Source organism: Podarcis vaucheri (assembly GCF_965113315.1).
Source record: "Podarcis vaucheri genome assembly, chromosome: 2".
Classification (NCBI taxonomy): Eukaryota; Metazoa; Chordata; class Lepidosauria; order Squamata; family Lacertidae; genus Podarcis; species Podarcis vaucheri.
This window is the reverse complement of record NC_138760.1, coordinates 2,515,471-2,533,187: the sequence shown is the minus strand read 5'-3', so window position 1 is coordinate 2,533,187 and position 17,717 is coordinate 2,515,471. Positions and strand designations below refer to the sequence as shown.

Sequence of the window (17,717 nt, the reverse complement as noted above, 5' to 3'; positions counted from 1 at the left end):
ACGCTGTGAGGCTGCAGATAAAGTTGTTTGTCTGGTTCTTCCCCTTTTTGGTAACCAATTTTTACACCTATACTTTGAAATGCAGACCTACACAAATAAATTTCTATATTACATCGTTGATCAGATTTTACAGTTTGCTATATTGTCTTTGATGCACATTCTTAGTTTTTGGGATGCAACCACGAATCTCACCATGTTGTCTGTCTCAAACTTATCAGAGCCAGACAGCAAATATGTGACCTTCACTTGATAGTCCACATCAGGCATCTTACACAATAGTTCACAAATGTACTTAGGTTTCAGCTCAGAATACATAGGACAGTAGCGTACATAACAGTATAGGTCTTCTGTTGCTTGAGTGCCACGTAGAGAAAGCCTCTTTTCCGCTAGAATTTTCCTGCAGCAACCATCTAAATACTCTGAGGGCATTGTCTGAAAACTCATAGCCACAAATGCCTTCCTAAGTGAACAGATTGGTAAATCATATAGATAGTTCTCAAAACGATGTTATACTTTAATTAAATACAATTGTGGAGAGAACATTGATTCCTGGATTGCCTAATATCTTGTGTGTAAAAAAACCTTCAGTTTTTCCTTTACAGTTCCAGAAGTCCAAAACATTAAAAAACATTCAAAAACCAAAGTGCGGCTTCCAAAAATCGCTCGCAAACTGGAACAGTCACTTCTGGGTTTGTGACATTCGGGAGCCAAAACATTTGACTCACAAGGCGTTCAACTTCCAAGGCAGGACTTCCAAGGCAGCTTCCTGCAGCCAATCAAAAGCCACACTTTGGTTTTTGAACGCTTTGGAAGTCAAATGGCGGTGCTTTCTAGCATACTGCATAACACCTGACATTCTAAAAGCTTAGCTGCAAACTCAGCTGTGGGCGTAAAATAATTGTGTGTTTCTTTTATTGGAAGTTGGGGGAAATGGAATAGTATTCTTCAGAACTGAAGAATTCTTGCAGGAATGGTTGAAGTTTTGCCCTCTGTGTCTGGATATTAGAGGAATTCTGTTTCATGTTGCCATGCCTTCTTATTTACAGCGACTTCTGCAGAAGCGAGCACCACCAGTGACGGTGAGTTCTTCTTGGTCCAGCAATTTAAGCAAGTATCTGAATCATAGCACACAACTTATCCACAGCAACATGGTGATAGGAGAATGATTTGCTTTCCCTATCCCAGATAACAACTCTCCCTCCACTTCTGGTACAACTTCCCCTCCTCCTACAACTAATGTGTATCATAAACCTGTGGAGCGATTTACTTTTATGACAGCGATGGGGAACCAGTGGCCCTCCAGATGTTGGTGGACTCCAACTCCCAGCAGTCGCAGCTAGCATGGCTACTGCTCAGGATGATGGATGTTGTCCACCATTCCTACTTTATTAGTGCTGTGTTCATGGATCTGTACGGCTGGCTATGGTATTTGTATTCTGGAAATATGTTATCATGGGGATCCATTTTGACTTTTTGATTTTATAATAGCACACCATCTCCCCAAAGCAAGTTGCTAGTTCATGCTTTGTGAATTGTTCTTAGGCTGCAATGCTATGAATCTAACCTGGAATAACTCCCTTTGAGTATAGTAAAGTTAATTCTGAATATCTGTGCTATGAGCATGTGCCGCACAAGTTACCCCAATCCTACATGGGGAAAGTATGTTCTCTTTATGCATGGCAGGTTACACAAGATGAGAATATTGCACCATGGTGACGTTGCTCATTGAGGTCCACCAGCAATAGCAGTGAAAAAAGGATTTGCATAATGAACTTTGATATTTCCCATCATCTGGTTGGGGAGGGTAGGACTCGGTCTCCTTTCCAATCAACTGGCTACAGCTACCATCTGCTTGGTACCCACTGTTATAAATATGCTTTCATGACTTGGTGTGATGGTTGGCCATGTATCTGACAGGCAAGATTCCGTTCTGATCACACTTTGGTGCTTTGAAAAATGGGTCACTGCATGATTCATGTTGCCTTGGGTCCAAAGCAGAACATTGCTTCAGAAATCCAGTGCTTCATATGACTCCACAGCGAATAACACAAAGCAATGAACAAATGGGCTAGAACTTTTTTTTTTTACAGAATTGGAAGACCAGCCCACAGAGGCAATGCTCATATATAAAGTGAACATATAACATTGTGCCAATAGTAGTGCAACATTTGGCTTAGTGCTAGTAACATTTGATCTGTCGTCTGGGGAGCTGACACACGCACACACACAGGTACAAAGGAAGGAATGCCTCCAGTATCAGAGGCAGCCTGCCTCAGAATGCCACTTGCTGGGAATGACAAGGGGCAAGAAGGCTTGTGTGCTGCTTGCAAGCTGCCCAGGAGTGTCTGGTTGGTCACTAGGAGAACAGGATCTAGCAGGCTCTTCTTACCTTCTTAAGAAAGAAAAACCAGAGAAGGTGTGGCTCACGAGCTCTCATTTTCCTCCCAATCCAGAGACCACCCATGGCCGTCGAAAAGGTTTTCTTCCATCCTTGTTTGACATCTTAGCAAAAGGTTTGGAATCAGTTGGTGCTATGAAGAACAAGTGGACTTTGTCATTTTGGGGAAAGTAAGAAAATGGTGAGTTTAAGAAGAGAGTAAAGAGAAAATGAAAAGAGATGGGTCTTGGAGAGAGGTGATGCAGGGCAGGGGATCTAAAGTAGATAGAGTTGCCAGGGCATAAATACTCAAAGGGGAGAGTCCTGAAAGTGTTGGGGTTAATGGCAACTGGCGACATTTAATGCATTGCATGCCTTGTCTCAGCCCATCTCTACTTGCCTTCAGTTTATGAAGTCAGTCTACAATGCACTGCTGTAGGTTTGACAGGGCTGTGTTTACAGTGAGCAGTTTTGTGCATGTGGTACCACTGTTTTAAAGGAAGAACAGGCAGTGGCACAGGGTGTTAACCATGGAATGCTAACAAAAGCTCCACTTTCCGTTTTAACACAGATAGAGGCTAGTTACATTCAGTAAGTATCAGGCGAATCCATTATTTCCTTTTCATTCATAGCTAGCTCTGCTAATCAATGCAGATCAGTGGTGTGGCCTTTTCACCATCAGAAACGAGGAAGTATGAACTATCCCATTTCAAATAAGCATAACAATGTAAGGTGATTCCTGTATTTCTTCCCAATAGACATAAAATGGCTGGATGATGTCAATTCTACATTTCATTCTATCCATGACCTGAATGGAAGGAAATTAAAGTCAGACTTTACATGTTCACTTCAAAGGAGAGAGCATTGAAAATTTATGATGTTTTTTGGAAGAGGGAAATAAAACAAATTTGGACATAGAAACAGTGGCATAGCATGGGGGGTGTGTGTGCCAGAACAATGGCCCTGGGCACATTTTTAAAGGCGGTGCAGTGCTGTGCATTTGGCTTCTCATGCTTTCCTGCCAGCCCTGTGCTGCTCACATAGTGGTGCAGGGTTGGCAGGGTGGCCTGAGAAGGACACTTTGAGAGACTGGGATCAAAGGGCACATGGCTGTTGTGTCCTCCTCACCTCGCCTGTGGGCATCAGGGGGATTCGCCCACCAAGGGCTGCATTGACTGGCCAGGCTCCCTGCGTAGATGGGCAGGAAGTGGTGTGTGGCCCCGCTTGGCTCCGGGGAGGGGCGGTTGCAGCAGTGGTGAGGGCTGGGCTGGCATTGCGGGTTCCATTCACTATCAGCACTCTGTCCCCCTGCTGTGTGCACACATGTGCAGGCGCCCAGGCACCAGCAAACCACTACACCACTGCACAGAGAACTCCCAGACTGGTTGTTTGTTAAGCATCCATCCTTAATTGTTCACACAATATTTGCATCCTGGGCTTGTTATGCCATGCAGTTCTCTATCATTTTTCTTACTGCAAAAAGTCTGATAAGAAAAGTGAGAATGCGTGGAGGTAACAACCACTAGATGGTGATGTTGTACAATCTCATAAGAATTTTTCACAAACAAATCAAGAACAGACACTCACTAAACAGCCTTATGGAAGGACCCATCACCTGCCAATCAGAGGATGCAGTCATTACTTACAGACTAATTCTAAGCAAATTTACTTGGAAGTAAATCTCTGTAACCAAACTTCAATAGCTGCTTTTTCTAAGGAAAAGCAGAAAGGAGGAGGTGGCTTGGAGCAGAGACCTGTGGGGTGCCCATAATGTGTTTAAGCCATTCCTTCCCTGCACATTGCTCTTCTAGTGCACCTCTTCCATAATTGGGCTTTCATAGGCATTACCTGATGCTAGTTTAGAAGCAAACTTCTGGGATTCTTAAAAAGTTGCCTCCAAGGGACAGACCCTGAGTTTTTTGTTTTCTTTTAAAGGTTAATTCGAACTCATCTCAGCTCTGCATGGACACTCACTTGCCTTGATCTGGCTCTTGGCTCCAACTGCTCCAACTTTAAAATCTCTTTCTGTTTCAGGAATTGCATCCATCCTGTAACACACCACCTGTAGCCACATCGTGGTCCCATTATAAGAAAAGCAAGGGAATAGCCTGATTCCAGTGATATACGGTTGTGTGTCGTCACCATCTCACCATTCAGAGGAAATAAACTCAAGCATTGACTAAACAACTACATTTGATCCATGATTCAAGCAGTGTGTGCTTTGTGTCTTCTGCACTGTGCAAAATACAAATCATAGAGTCCCCGGCTCAGATGAGCTTTTATTTTTTTTTTATAAAATATTTATTAAAGGTTTTAAACAATACAACACCAAGCACATAAAACACCATCACCAAAGTAGAAAGAAAAATACAAGACAAAAGAAATACACCATGGTTAAGTTTCAACAACCAACTTTCCATAACCTTCTTTTTAGACTTCCTCACATCTCCCTTTCCTGCGTTCCCATTTTAAAGTTATATTCAGCAGTACTTCACCTTCTCTCAATTCTTATTTTTGTACCTTTCAAATATTATGTCCCCAGTTTTAAACTTTGTTGTCAAATATTTAAATATTTAAGTTTGACATAATATTGATTAAATTTCATCCTTTTTCTTATGGTTCAATTATTTTCATACTTCTTTCCACTACTTTACTAATGCCAAATTGTTTTCTATCCTGCATCATTTTAACATTCATACAATTTACAATACTTTTGCAAATAGCCCTTAAATTTTTTCCAGTCCTCTTCCACTGTCTCTTCTCCCAGGTCTCAGATTCTGCCGGTCATTTCTGCCAGTTCCATATAGTCTATCAGTTGCGTCTGCCATTCTTCCAGAGTGGGCAAATCTTGTGTCTTCCAGTATTTTGCGATGAGTATTCTTGCTGCATACATAAAGAAATTTCTATCCTTTTTTAGCACCATTTGGCCAACAATGCCCAAAAGGAAAGCCTCTGGTTTCTTAAGGAAGGTATATTTAAATACCTTTTTTAGTTCATTATAAATCATTTCCCAGAAGGCCTTGACCTTTGGACACGTCCACCAAAGGTGAAAAAATGTTCCTTCAGTTTCTTTACATTTCCAACACTTATTGTCTGGCAAATGGTATATCTTTGCAAGCTTGACTGGGGTCATGTACCACCTATATATCATTTTCATAATATTTTCTTCCAAGGCATTACATGCCGTAAATTTCACACCGGTGGTCCACAACCGTTCCCAGTCCGCAAACATGATGTTATAGCCAATATCTTGCGCCCATTTTATCATTGCTGATTTGACTGTTTCATCCTGTGTGTTCCATTTTAACAGCAAGTTATACATTTTTGAAAGTACCTTGGTTTTTGGTTCTAACAGTTCTGTTTCTAATTTCGATTTTTCCACCTGGAAACCTATTTTTTTATCCAAATTAAAGGCCTCTCTAATCAGAGCATAATGTAACCAATCTCGCACTTTATCCTTTAATTTCTCAAAACTCTGCAATCTCCAAGTATCTCCATCTTTTTCTATTATTTCCAAATATTTTGGCCAATTGGCCTCCATATTGAGTCTTTTCTGAGCCTTAGCTTCCATTGGCGACAACCACCTTGGGGTCTTACTTTCTAGGAAATCTTTATATCTTGTCCAGACATTTAACACTGCTTTCCTGACAATATGGATCTTGAAAGCTTTGTGAGCTTTAACCTTGTCGTACCACAAATATGCATGCCACCCAAATACATTGTTAAACCCTTCCAAATCCAGAACGTCAGTGTTCTCAAGAAGTAGCCAGTCTTTCATCCAGCAGAAAGCTGCTGATTCATAGTACAACTTTAAGTCTGGCAGGGCAAACCCCCCTCTTTCCTTAGCTAAGGTCAGATGAGCTTTTAGATAAGGTTTAGCATGTAGTTGAGAGCTAAAATAAAAATGTGAAATCTGGAGACTTTTTGAGTGGGTCCATGTTTCAGAAATTTGACCTCAAACTTTCACATCCTCATTTTTGAGTCAAAATGTGTGATACAAATGCAAAGCTGTTTAACAATGGCATAGAGTTAATGCAAAATCTGTAAGGAGTAAAGACCACTGCTGTATCGTCTCCCATTAAGTTGCCCTCTTTGAACATTGTACCACTTAATACTGCACTGCTTCCATCCCCAAAATGTGCACACTGACACCCTACAAATTTACTAAGTTAAACTTACTATGAAATCTTTCATCCATATTGGGGCAATACCTTTATTAGCCCAACCAAAATATAACAAACCAGTAAGATGATACAGAAACCCATTAAAAAAGGAAGGGGGAGAGGGAAAAAAAGACTGTGGGCTGCAGGACTCCAAGGCAGCATCTTCATTCATCAGAATCAGCTGCCACTCAGATCAGGAGCTTCCTGGACTAACATTGACTGAGTCTGGATGGAGTTTGCAATGATGCTCTGAGGTATTTTTTGTGTGGCCAGCATGCTGAACTAGATGAACTTTTGGTCTGATCCAAAAGGGCTCTTTTATATCATACCCTCCCCACCATTTTTCTAACAGGAAAATTGTATAGCAGGTAAAGCTATCCCTATTTAAAAACAACAACAGATATGGTATTTTAGAAGAACATAAGAAGAACTCTGCTGGATTCAATTCAATGCTGCTTTGGAGCAGCTCTGTCTCTCTCAGATTTTCTTGATAGTCAGGACTGAATTAGCTCTGTTCCCACTCCTACTTTCACTATCAGGAGAAATCTAAAACTGGGTATATTTTTTGTCCCTTTTTATAAAATCAGATGCAATTTTCAGGCACAGTTAACCTTCTGAGGGAGCAAGGGCTGCCAAATTTCAGATTGATAGCTGCAGAGGTTTGCTCACAAGGGCAGACTTTACTGTTTTGTGATGGGTACAAGAGAAAGCAGGGGAGATAGGATGGTGCAAAAAGAGCATGAATTCCTAGGAAAGACCGAGGTGAGGAAAATGTCACAAACAGACCCAGATATGATTTTTTGTGGGTTACAGGCTCTCAGATTCTTAGAGTAGCTTAGGAAATAGCAGTCCCTTCCCTGAAGCATTCCTCCCCAACCCAGACCAGACCCAGGAAAAGTGTTAGTGACACTATTGAGGCCTCGATGAAAGAGCTAGCCAGATGCCATCTTAAATCTTTACAGGAAGGGCCTAGGGTTGCCATACGTGTCATTTCTGGAGATTTTGCAAGAAAAAGTCATCAACTTTTGTGTCACTTTTTGAAATATGGGAACCCTAAAGGATCTCAAAGGAGTTACCCTCACTCATGTCATTTTTGCTTCATTTTTGCTGCCAGCAACTTCACTACTGTACTTCCCCACTTTCACAAGCCCCTGAAAATCCACAATGCCTGTAAGTGATGGGGGGGGGCACCCAGCAATATACAGGTCAGAGAAACAAATCTCTTTTAAAAAGACAGTTTTACCTGTGAACAATGTTGTTGTTGTTGTTGTTGTTGTCACAAGGCATAATGAAAATAATCACATGCTGTTAAAAATGCACTTTGGTTTTTGTATTTTGGTAGTGCTCTCTATGCACACATGCTGTACATCTGTAAAGCTATCCCCGCAAATGTGAAATCTAGCTAAGAACAAGGAAGGGGTTGGCGGCAGGGGAGGCTGCCTCCTTTGCACTCTGTGCCAGAGACAGAAATAGTATCTGATGCCATCCAGGGCAGCCATGCCACAAACCCATGGGAAATGCCAAGGCAGATGCCAGAGGCTCCTGCCAAGCATCCAAATAGTGGCTAAACTATGCCCACAGCTCAACAACTGGGGTCTGCGGTTGAGATGAGGTTGTTGCATGTGTAGGCATAGGAGCAATCCAGAGCAGAACATTCCTTCCTCTTCCATCCAGCTGTCTTTGAGCCAAACCTCTTGGTTTCCCGCCCCCACCGGTGACCTTTAGTTCCTAATAGCCTTTAGTTCCTAATAGCAAGGACAACGATGATTTCTTCTCTAGCAGTTGAAGAATGAAAACCTCCCAAAATGTAGGGACATGTGGATATAGGAAACTGCCCTGGGAGTCAGGAGCTTCCACATGCAGAACATCACCTTTGAAAAGCCAGCTCCTCACCTAAGAAGCTGACTGTATCATTCCGGCAAAGCAGGCAGGAGAGAAGGTAGTGTACCTTGGGGCTGCTTCACATATTATGGAGACAACTGAGTTTGCCACTGAGCACACACTAGACCAGGGGTCTGCAACCTTTAAGACAAAAAGAGCCGCTTGGACCCGTTTCCGAAAAAAACAACAACAACTGGGAGCCGCAAAAACATTGCAACATTTAAAACAAATATAACACTGCATATATTGTTTCTGGCCTTAATGCTATATATACAGGATCGTGCAGTCAGCTGTCAATCTCAAGAAAAAAGGACAAATTAATAGCTAATTAAAATATTTAATTTACAACCAGGTAACCAGGTTAATGGGACTTTTGCTCCTGAACCTCAGTGCTCAGTACCTGCACATCAGGGCTGTAAGACGTCACCTTCATTTTCACACAGGCTTGCAAGCTGTCATCTGTGAGGCGTGATCGGTGTTTGTTTTTAATATAGTTCATGTTGGAGAAGACCTGCTCACATACATATAATAATAATAATAATAATAATAATAAATTTTATTTATATCCCGCCCTCCCCAGCCGAAGCCGGGCTCAGGGCGGCTAACAACAATAAAACAGTACAAAGGTACAACATAAACAACATTCTAAAATCATTCATTATAAAAATTAATTAATTCAAGCCACTAGCAACCATTGGGCCAGAGCTCTGCGAAGATTGCCGAGGGAGGGAGTCAGGCTGTGCCCTGGCCAAAGGCCTGGTGGAACAGCTCTGTCTTGCAGGCCCTGCGGAAGGATGTCAAGTCCCGCAGGGCCCTGGTCTCTTGTGACAGAGTGTTCCACCAGATCGGAGCCACAGCCGAAAAGGCCCTGGCTCTAGTTGAGGCCAGCCTAACTTCTCTGTGGCCTGGGACCTTCAAGATGTTTTTATTTGAAGACCGTAGGTTTCTCTGTGGGGCATACCAGGAGAGGCGGTCCCGTAGGTACGAGGGTCCTAGGCCATATAGGGCTTTAAAGGTTAAAACCAGCACCTTAAACCTGATCCTGTACTCCACCGGGAGCCAGTGCAGCTGGTATAGCACCGGGTGAATGTGATCTCGCAGCGAAGACCTCGTAAGGAGTCTCGCTGCAGCATTCTGCACCCGCTGGAGTTTCTGGGTCAGTCTCAAGGGCAGCCCCACGTAGAGCGAGTTACAATAATCCAGTCTGGAGGTGACCGTCGCGTGGATCACAGTGGCTAGGTCAGGGCGAGAGAGGTAAGGAGCCAACTGCTTAGCTTGGCGGAGATGGAAAAATGCCGCCTTTGTTATAGCTGCAATCTGCGCCTCCATGGAAAGGGAGGTGTCGAAGATTACACCCAAACTCTTAACGGACGGTGCTGGCACTAATTGCGCCCCCGCAAGAGATGGGAGTTGCCCCCCCAATCCCATATCGCCCCGTCCCAGCCACAGGACCTCTGTCTTCGAAGGATTTAGCTTCAACCGGCTCCCACGTAACCATCCAGCCACAGCTTCCAAACATCTGGTCAGTGTGTCTGGGGCCGAGTCAGGATGGCCATCCATCAACAGATAGAGTTGGGTGTCATCGGCATACTGATGACAACCCAGCCCAAAACTCCGAACAAGCTGGGCGAGGGGGCGCATAAAGATGTTGAAAAGCATCGGGGAGAGTATCGCGCCCTGAGGTACTCCACACACCAAGGAGTGGCGCGATGACAATTCCCCCCCAAGCGCCACCCTCTGTCCCCGACCAGAGAGAAACGAGCGCAGCCATTGAAGGACTGTGCCCTGGATCCCCACGTCGGTAAGGCGGTGGTCCAAAAGTTCGTGATCGACCATGTCGAAAGCTGCTGATAGATCTAAAAGAATCAGCAGCCCTGACCCGCCTCGATCCAGCTGTCTACGAAGGTCATCTGTTAGGGCGACCAGAGCCGTCTCGGTCCCATGACCAGCGCGGAAGCCAGACTGGAATGGATCCAGAGCCAATGTTTCATCCAGAAACCCACCAAGCTGTTCAGCAACCGCTCTCTCAATCACCTTACCCAGGAACGGAAGATTCGAAACCGGGCGGTAATTGGATAGATCTAAAGGATCTAATGATGTTTTCTTTAAGAGCGGGCGCACCACTGCCTCCTTCAGTTCCCCTGGGAATGTCCCCGTGCCAAGGGACAAATTGATGATATTCCCCAGGAGGGCCCGCACCTCGTCTGGACACGCTCTAATCAGCCAAGACGGGCACGGGTCGAGAGAACAAGTGGTGGGCTTTCCAGCTCGGAGGAGTCTGTCCACATCGGCTGGGGATATCTGGTCGAAGTGGTCCAATACTGGACCCGAGGACAGTCGAGGGGCCTCCAGTTCCTTTATTGTATCCAAATTGGCAGGGAGGTCATGGCGGAGCGACAAGACCTTCTCCGCAAAAAAGCTCGCAAATGCCTCACAGCCGTGTGTCAATTTGTTATTTAAATTTGGCTGTCCCTCAAGGGACGTTAAAGACCTGATTATGCTAAATAATTGCGCTGGGCGAGAGCTAGCGGATGCAATGGAGGCCGAGAAGTATGACTTCTTCGCAGCCTTCACCGCCATCTCGTAGGTTTTCATAAAAGCCCTATAAGATGTTCTTGAGGCTCCATCACGGGCACCCCGCCATACTCGCTCTAGCCGTCTGAGGTCCCGCTTCATTTTCCGAAGCTCCTCGGTAAACCAGGGAGCCCGGTTTCTGCGGGGTCGCAGAGGGCGCTTAGGTGCGATCTCATCGATGGCTGCCTGGAGCTGGGCATTCCAGCCCTCAACAAGCTCAGTCAATGAGTCGCCAGGGGGAGCAAGGTCCCGCAAGGCTTGGCGGAATCTCTTGGGGTCCATCAGCCTCTGCGGGCGAGCCCAAATTGGCTCGCCACCTAAGCAGGGTGGGGGTGGAAAGTCAATCCTGGCTTTCAGAGCGTAGTGATCAGACCATGGCACCTTCGTCGGAGGAGACATGATCACATCTATACCGACGCCAAAGATCAAATCGAGCGTGTGGCCTGCTTGATGTGTGGGGCCCGAAACAAACTGGGAGAGCCCTAGTGTCGCCATGGAAGACACCAGGTCCAGAGCCTGTGAGGAGGGAGTGGCATCGGCATGGATGTTGAAGTCCCCCAATACCAATAGGTTAGGGAACTCCAAGGCCCAGCCGGCCACCGCCTCCAGCAGGCCTGACAGGGTGGCTGCTGGTGCGCTAGGTGGCCGGTACACCAGCCAGACAGCCAAGCTCTCCTCGGAGCCCCACACTAGGCCAACACATTCAATGCCGGGGATCGATGGCGATGGTAGAGCCCTGAAAGGACAATCTTCCCGGATTAATAATGCCACCCCTCCCCCCCGGCCCACAGTCCGCGACTGGTGGAGGACAGAGAAACCCGGGGGCGCCATCTCTCGTAAGGTAACTGTTGCCCCTTCGCGCACCCAGGTCTCCGTCACACAAGCCAGGTCGACCCCCTGCGAGATAAAGAAATCTCGCAGGGTGGCGGTTTTATTGCCTATAGACCTGGCATTGCACAGCACCAGTGACGGAGGTGAGTAATCCTTGCTCACCCTACCCTCGTCCCTCGGGATGGGGCGCAGATTGGAAAGGGTACGAGCGTATCCATATCTCGATCCCCTTCGCCTGTAACATCTGCCCCCACCGCCATACCTCCCTCGCCCCTCCACGGTAGCAATCCCAGGCCTCATAGTGGCCTCCATTGATGGCAATTAATATTATTCTTTCGCACAAGGGCCCTCGAGTCCAACCCCCTGCCAAGCAGGAAACACCATCAGAGCACTCCTGAGATATGGTTGTCAAGCCTCTGCTTAAAGACCTCCAAAGTAGGAGACTCCACCACACTCCTGGGCAGCAATTCACCAAACTTTCACCAAACTTTCCCCTGCTTCAAGCAACTAAAAAGGGGCTTCAGGCAACTAACTCTACGTGGAATTCCACGCGACCGCGACTGCATAATCAATGCCACAAAATGCCAAAGAAAATTAACCAGGGCCCCAGTGAACCATAAATCATAATCAGTGCCTGATGTAAATAATAATTAATAATGAGGGCCCAATGTCATCCTCGTCATTATAAAAATAATCCCTCTCTTCGCGCCGCCCAGCCTCCCAAGAAAAAAACCCCACTTCAAAAGGTCACAAAGCACAAATTCCACGCGACCACAACTTGCTATGCCCAATAACCAATGCCCCAAAATGCCATAGAAAATTAATCAGGGCCCCAGTGTACCATAAATCATAATCAGTGCCTGATGTAAATAATATATAATAATGAGGCATTCGTCATTATAAAAATACCTTTTTTGACACTTTTTATTATTTCTTTGTTTGACCCCTCAGAATTACTCCTCCTCATATAAATAAACATTAAATTAACAAGTTTCCTTTTTTTGAGTGTGTGTTCTTCACTCCCCTTCAAAACAGTGACCAGTGTATATGCCCCCTTTCAATGCAGCCTGCTTACAAAGGCGGGACGACAAAGACCAGCAATAAGCTGTTGCATAACGTTAAGGAAAACAATTCACCAAACTTCCCCCTGCTTAAGTTTAAAAAGGGGCTTCAGGCAACTAACTCCCACGTGGAATTTCCTATAGTAAGATGGCGGCCACCTCAGAAGACCACATGGGCAGATAAGATGGCTGCTGGGACGATCCGGTTACCCAGCAACAGCACAGCTGATACCGACGCTTTTGAAAGCAGCCGGCAAAGCAAGTGTTGGAGCTCCGAAGCCACAATGCTACGCATGTGACCAAATAGCGAGGACTTACTTTGCTAGAGACAAGCCCCGACGCTACCACAAGCCTCCCTCTCTTCGCGCCGCCCAGCCTCCCAAGAAAAAAACCCCACCTCAAACAGTCACAAAGCACAAATCAGTAAACATAATAAACATTAAATTAACAAGTTACCTTTTTTTGAGTGTGTGTTCTTCACTCCCCTTCAAAACAGTGACCAGTTTTGAACAGTGGCTTCAGGCAACTAACTCCTCCTCCTCCTCCCCTCACGCCCGCCCCTCGCCTCCTTCCCTCGCGCCCTCCCCTCGACCCCGCCCCTCGCCTCCTTCCCTCGCGCCCTCCCCTCGACCCCGCCCCTCGCCTCCTTCCCTCGCGCCCTCCCCTCGCGCCCTCCCCTCGCCTCCTTCCCTCGCGCCCTCCCCTCGACCCCGCCCCTCGCCTCCTTCCCTCGTGCCCTCCCCTCGACCCCGCCCCTCGCCTCCTTCCCTCGCGCCCTCCCCTCGACCCCGCCCCTCGCCTCCTTCCCTCGCGCCCTCGCCTCCTTCCCTCGCGCCCTCCCCTCGACCCCGCCCCTCGCCTCCTTCCCTCGCGCCCTCCCCTCGACCCCGCCCCTCGCCTCCTTCCCTCGCGCCCTCCCCTCGACCCCGCCCCTCGCCTCCTTCCCTCGCGCCCTCCCCTCGACCCCGCCTCCTTCCCTCGCGCCCTCCCCTCGACCCCGCCCCTCGCCTCCTTCCCTCGCGCCCTCCCCTCGACCCCGCCCCTCGCCTCCTTCCCTCGCGCCCTCCCCTCGCGCCCTCCCCTCGCCTCCTTCCCTCGCGCCCTCCCCTCGACCCCGCCCCTCGCCTCCTTCCCTCGTGCCCTCCCCTCGACCCCGCCCCTCGCCTCCTTCCCTCGCGCCCTCCCCTCGACCCCGCCCCTCGCCTCCTTCCCTCGCGCCCTCGCCTCCTTCCCTCGCGCCCTCCCCTCGACCCCGCCCCTCGCCTCCTTCCCTCGCGCCCTCCCCTCGACCCCGCCCCTCGCCTCCTTCCCTCGCGCCCTCCCCTCGACCCCGCCCCTCGCCTCCTTCCCTCGCGCCCTCCCCTCGACCCCGCCCCTTGCCTCCTTCCCTTGCACCCTCCCCTCGACCCCGCCCCTCGCCTCCTTCCCTCGCGCCCTCCCCTCGACCCTGCCCCTCGCCTCCTTCCCTCGCGCCCTCCCCTCGACCCCGCCCCTCGCCTCCTTCCCTCGCACCCTCGCCTCCTTCCCTCGCGCCCTCCCCTCGACCCCGCCCCTCGCCTCCTTCCCTCACGCCCGCCCCTCGCCTCCTTCCCTCGCGCCCTCCCCTCGGCCCCGCCCCTCGCCTCCTTCCCTCGCGCCCTGGAGTGCAGTGCAATGCAATGGCAACGCGGCGCCCTGCATGCATGCATGCAACTTCCACCGGCGCTCCGGACTTGGCAGGTGAGGGGGTTCCCCAGTGGGCGGCAGAGAGAGCCGGGAGGGCGAAGGGGAGCCGGGGGGAGCAGCGCTGCTCCCCGAGCCGAGCCCGGGGGGAAACTTCGGCGTCGTTGCGCCGGGTGTTGGAAGCGGAGGCTGGTGGGGGGACCCTCACCTGCAAAACCTGGTCGCCTCTCATATATTTCGTGCATTGCATTCATCGCCCGCTTTCTCCTCCAAGGAGCTCCCGGGGGCGCGCGTGGTTCTCCCCGTGTTATCCTCACAACAACAGCCCTGCGAGGTGGGTCAGGCGAGTGGCCCAAGGGAGCACCCAGGGATTGTCCTGGCCAGGTGGGGTGATTTGAACCCTGCTCTCTGCCCGGTCTTCGTCCTCATTTAGCCCCCACATGTGCATGACTGTGCATGACTGAGGTTTTCCCCCCTCGTCTTGGCTATGGTGTGAGTCTGTGCTGTTAATTAATGGGGTTCTGCCTTCGGAGAAGATGAGCCAGCCCTCAAGGAGGTGATTATGTAATTTGCTAGCAATTCATGTCCCTCCCGGCGTGACACTGCGCGCTGACGTCACGGGGCTGTAATGGTGGTGTGCCTCGAGATTTTTTTCATGAAACAAGTGTGCCTTTGCCCAAAAAAGGTTGGGAAACACTGCACTAGATGATACTGGAGATGTGATACTGGCACCCAAAGCAGCATTTCCAGTATTTCAATTCTAACAGGCATATTCAGTTAATTCCCATATCTCCCCCTCAGAGGCAGTTTTGTGTAGTGGTTAGAGTGTCAGACTAGGATCTAGGAGACTGGGGATCAAGTCCCACTCATCCTTGAAGCTCCCTGGGTAACCTTGGGCTGTTTCTCTCTTCCAGCCTAACCCACCTCCTAGGGTTGTTGTGAGGATAAAATGGGGAGTGAGAGTCCCATGTGCATACAGGTTTTGCATTCCCTGGAAATTGTTCATTAGGCAAGCACTTGCATAATAAATCAACCATTTCCATTTATTCTTAGGGGAGAATTTCTATTGTGTTGCCAACCACAAAATTTTGATCCCCCCAAACTAAACAAAAACCAGGGAAACCCAGAAAAAATGCTCTTTGATGTGTCCAATCACCCCCCCTCCCTCTGCTCTTCAACCAACCAGCAAAAGGCAAGCAAGGAATGCTCTCTGTTTGGCTATTTGAATCTGCAGCATGTATAGTGAAGTTTGGGTACTAATTCCTTATATTGGATGAGTGAATTTTTGCATACTAGACATTCATAAAGTGGGACCATCTTGAGCTCTTTGAAGGAAATGTGGCTAGATGTTTTGCAGTATTACATATTAGTGGAAGGCATGGACTGAGGAGGAAGATTTGTGGAATTGCTACTTTTGATAGGAAGTCCACATCATCTGCTAGATCTGGCCTGAGCTGAATGAGAAACATTCAGAAGAAGGTGTGCCATCTTCTTTTCAGCAGAGGGCAGCAAAAGCCAGATTGCTTAGAAGTAAAACAGAAGTACCATGGCAGCAGAGAGAAAAGGCTGAACTTATGGCATGACTCCCTTATTAGGAAGGATGAACATTTATGAAGTTGACTCATTTTTACAGCTTTTATTTCAGATGCATCACTACTTTCATGAGCGGGTCAATTCTGCTGATTATTTGTTTATTTATTTTAATATCACACATGCTCACACCCATACCCATACTTAACTGATCCACATTTTGCTTGCTTCATGCAAGAGATGGTTAAGGCTGAAGTCCTGAACTCACTTACCTGGGAGTATGCCTCATTGATTTGTGAGAAGGTATGTCTTTGACTAAAGCTGCAAAATGAGCATTAAATGAGCTTGTTGAATTCCTGTTCCTGGCCTCAAATACAGTTAAACCTGCAAAAGAGTGGAAAGGGGGGGGGGGCTCAAAGTGAAGGGCTATGTGAACAGCATCTTACAGCATGTTGCTATGGTGTCTACTCAGAAGTAAGTCCTATTGAATTATGTGGGACTTACTCCCAGGTAAGTGGGGCTGGGATTGCAGGGGTGGTTAAAGTGTATTTTAAAGGAAAGTGAGGGCACTTCCAGACCATCTGTTAAATGAGCATTCATTCTGATTTGTTTGCAGAGAGAGCTGATAACCTTATGTTAAAGCAAGTGTTATCACACACTTTTCAGTTTGTTTCCCCACCATTTTTCTTATTGCAAAAAGGCCATCTTTGGAGGAAGCAGGTTTGTGGCACAAGACCTCTAGATCAGGAATAATTGTGCAATCCAGATTTGCTGGCATGTGAGATCTATGGTAATTTTTTGTACACAGTCCATTTTTAAATTTTTGACTTAAGCACTTAATTCTGCTAGGTCTCAAAACATCTAGTATGAAGACTCACCCCATGGGGATGCCTCACTCTGTCCTTGCCTTGACTGCTCATAGATGACGGTTTCGTGCTCCATCTAGTGTACCTTTATGTAAGACCCATGCCAGCTTGCAGAACCCCCTGGGGCAGATCTCAGGATGCATTTCACTACCATTTGCAGATGGGAACTGTTAGACTTCAGCTGTCTGCACAGAAAGAGCACTTGGCCTCAAGGCTAGGTGGGGTCTGGGTTACCTAAGGTCTTGAGTCTGTGCATAAGCCAAGGCCAGGGTGATTTATGTCTGGACAGAGGATCATCGGAAGTAGACAAGAGAGCAAAGATTGGCCTTGAACTGAGTTCTCTTCCCATAAGTTAGGCAGCTCCTATCTAAAATAGTCTTTGCCATCTCAGTCCCAAACACAGATTCATCTGGCCATCAGCCGAGTCTAGTCCTCTGTAGAAAGATACCAGTGCCTGCCTTTAATGTAGTGTTTCTCATGTGCCTAATCAGTGTTAGATTTTCCTCTCTGCTTCTCCATTGCAGATAAAGCAAGAAGAATACAACATCAGTGACAGAACAATACACACCCAAAGACCTGTAATTTATGGACATTTTTATGTATTAGAAATTGATAGAAGATATTCCATGATATATAAGTTCTGAAATGTCATATCTGCAACACTCTGAGCTTTTGTTATCTATTTAATAATATTAATATCAATAATAGCAACTAATACTACAATGTCATACCTGAAACACTCTCGACTTTTGCCATCTATTTAATAATAGTA

The 17,717-nt window shown here is 47.5% G+C and overlaps 2 protein-coding genes across 5 annotated transcripts in view; both read left to right on the top strand.

Annotated features, from left to right (window-relative positions):
* Positions 1 to 6,295, top strand: part of LOC309524510 (uncharacterized protein) — an 83,225-nt gene extending 76,930 nt beyond the window's left edge. Inside the window, exon 8 of the transcript XR_014215948.1 lies at positions 6,251 to 6,295. The gene's annotated coding sequence lies outside the window, so the exon portion shown is untranslated. The remainder of the gene's footprint in view (positions 1 to 6,250) is intronic.
* The window catches only part of LOC309524511 (uncharacterized protein), a 43,181-nt gene extending 25,667 nt beyond the window's left edge, over positions 1 to 17,514 (top strand). For 3 of the 4 annotated variants that reach the window (XM_082209091.1, XM_082209090.1, XM_082209088.1), the window contains 3 exons: positions 1,047 to 1,079; positions 2,454 to 2,579; positions 4,412 to 4,564. In XM_082209091.1, the coding sequence (XP_082065217.1) occupies positions 1,047 to 1,079; positions 2,454 to 2,572 (152 nt within the window). In that variant the 3' untranslated portion in view covers positions 2,573 to 2,579; positions 4,412 to 4,564. Of the gene's footprint in view, positions 1 to 1,046; positions 1,080 to 2,453; positions 2,580 to 4,411; positions 4,565 to 17,469 lie in introns of those variants that run through there. The other variant, XM_082209089.1, reaches the window with a different exon arrangement.
* Positions 17,515 to 17,717: the final 203 nt, after the last annotated feature.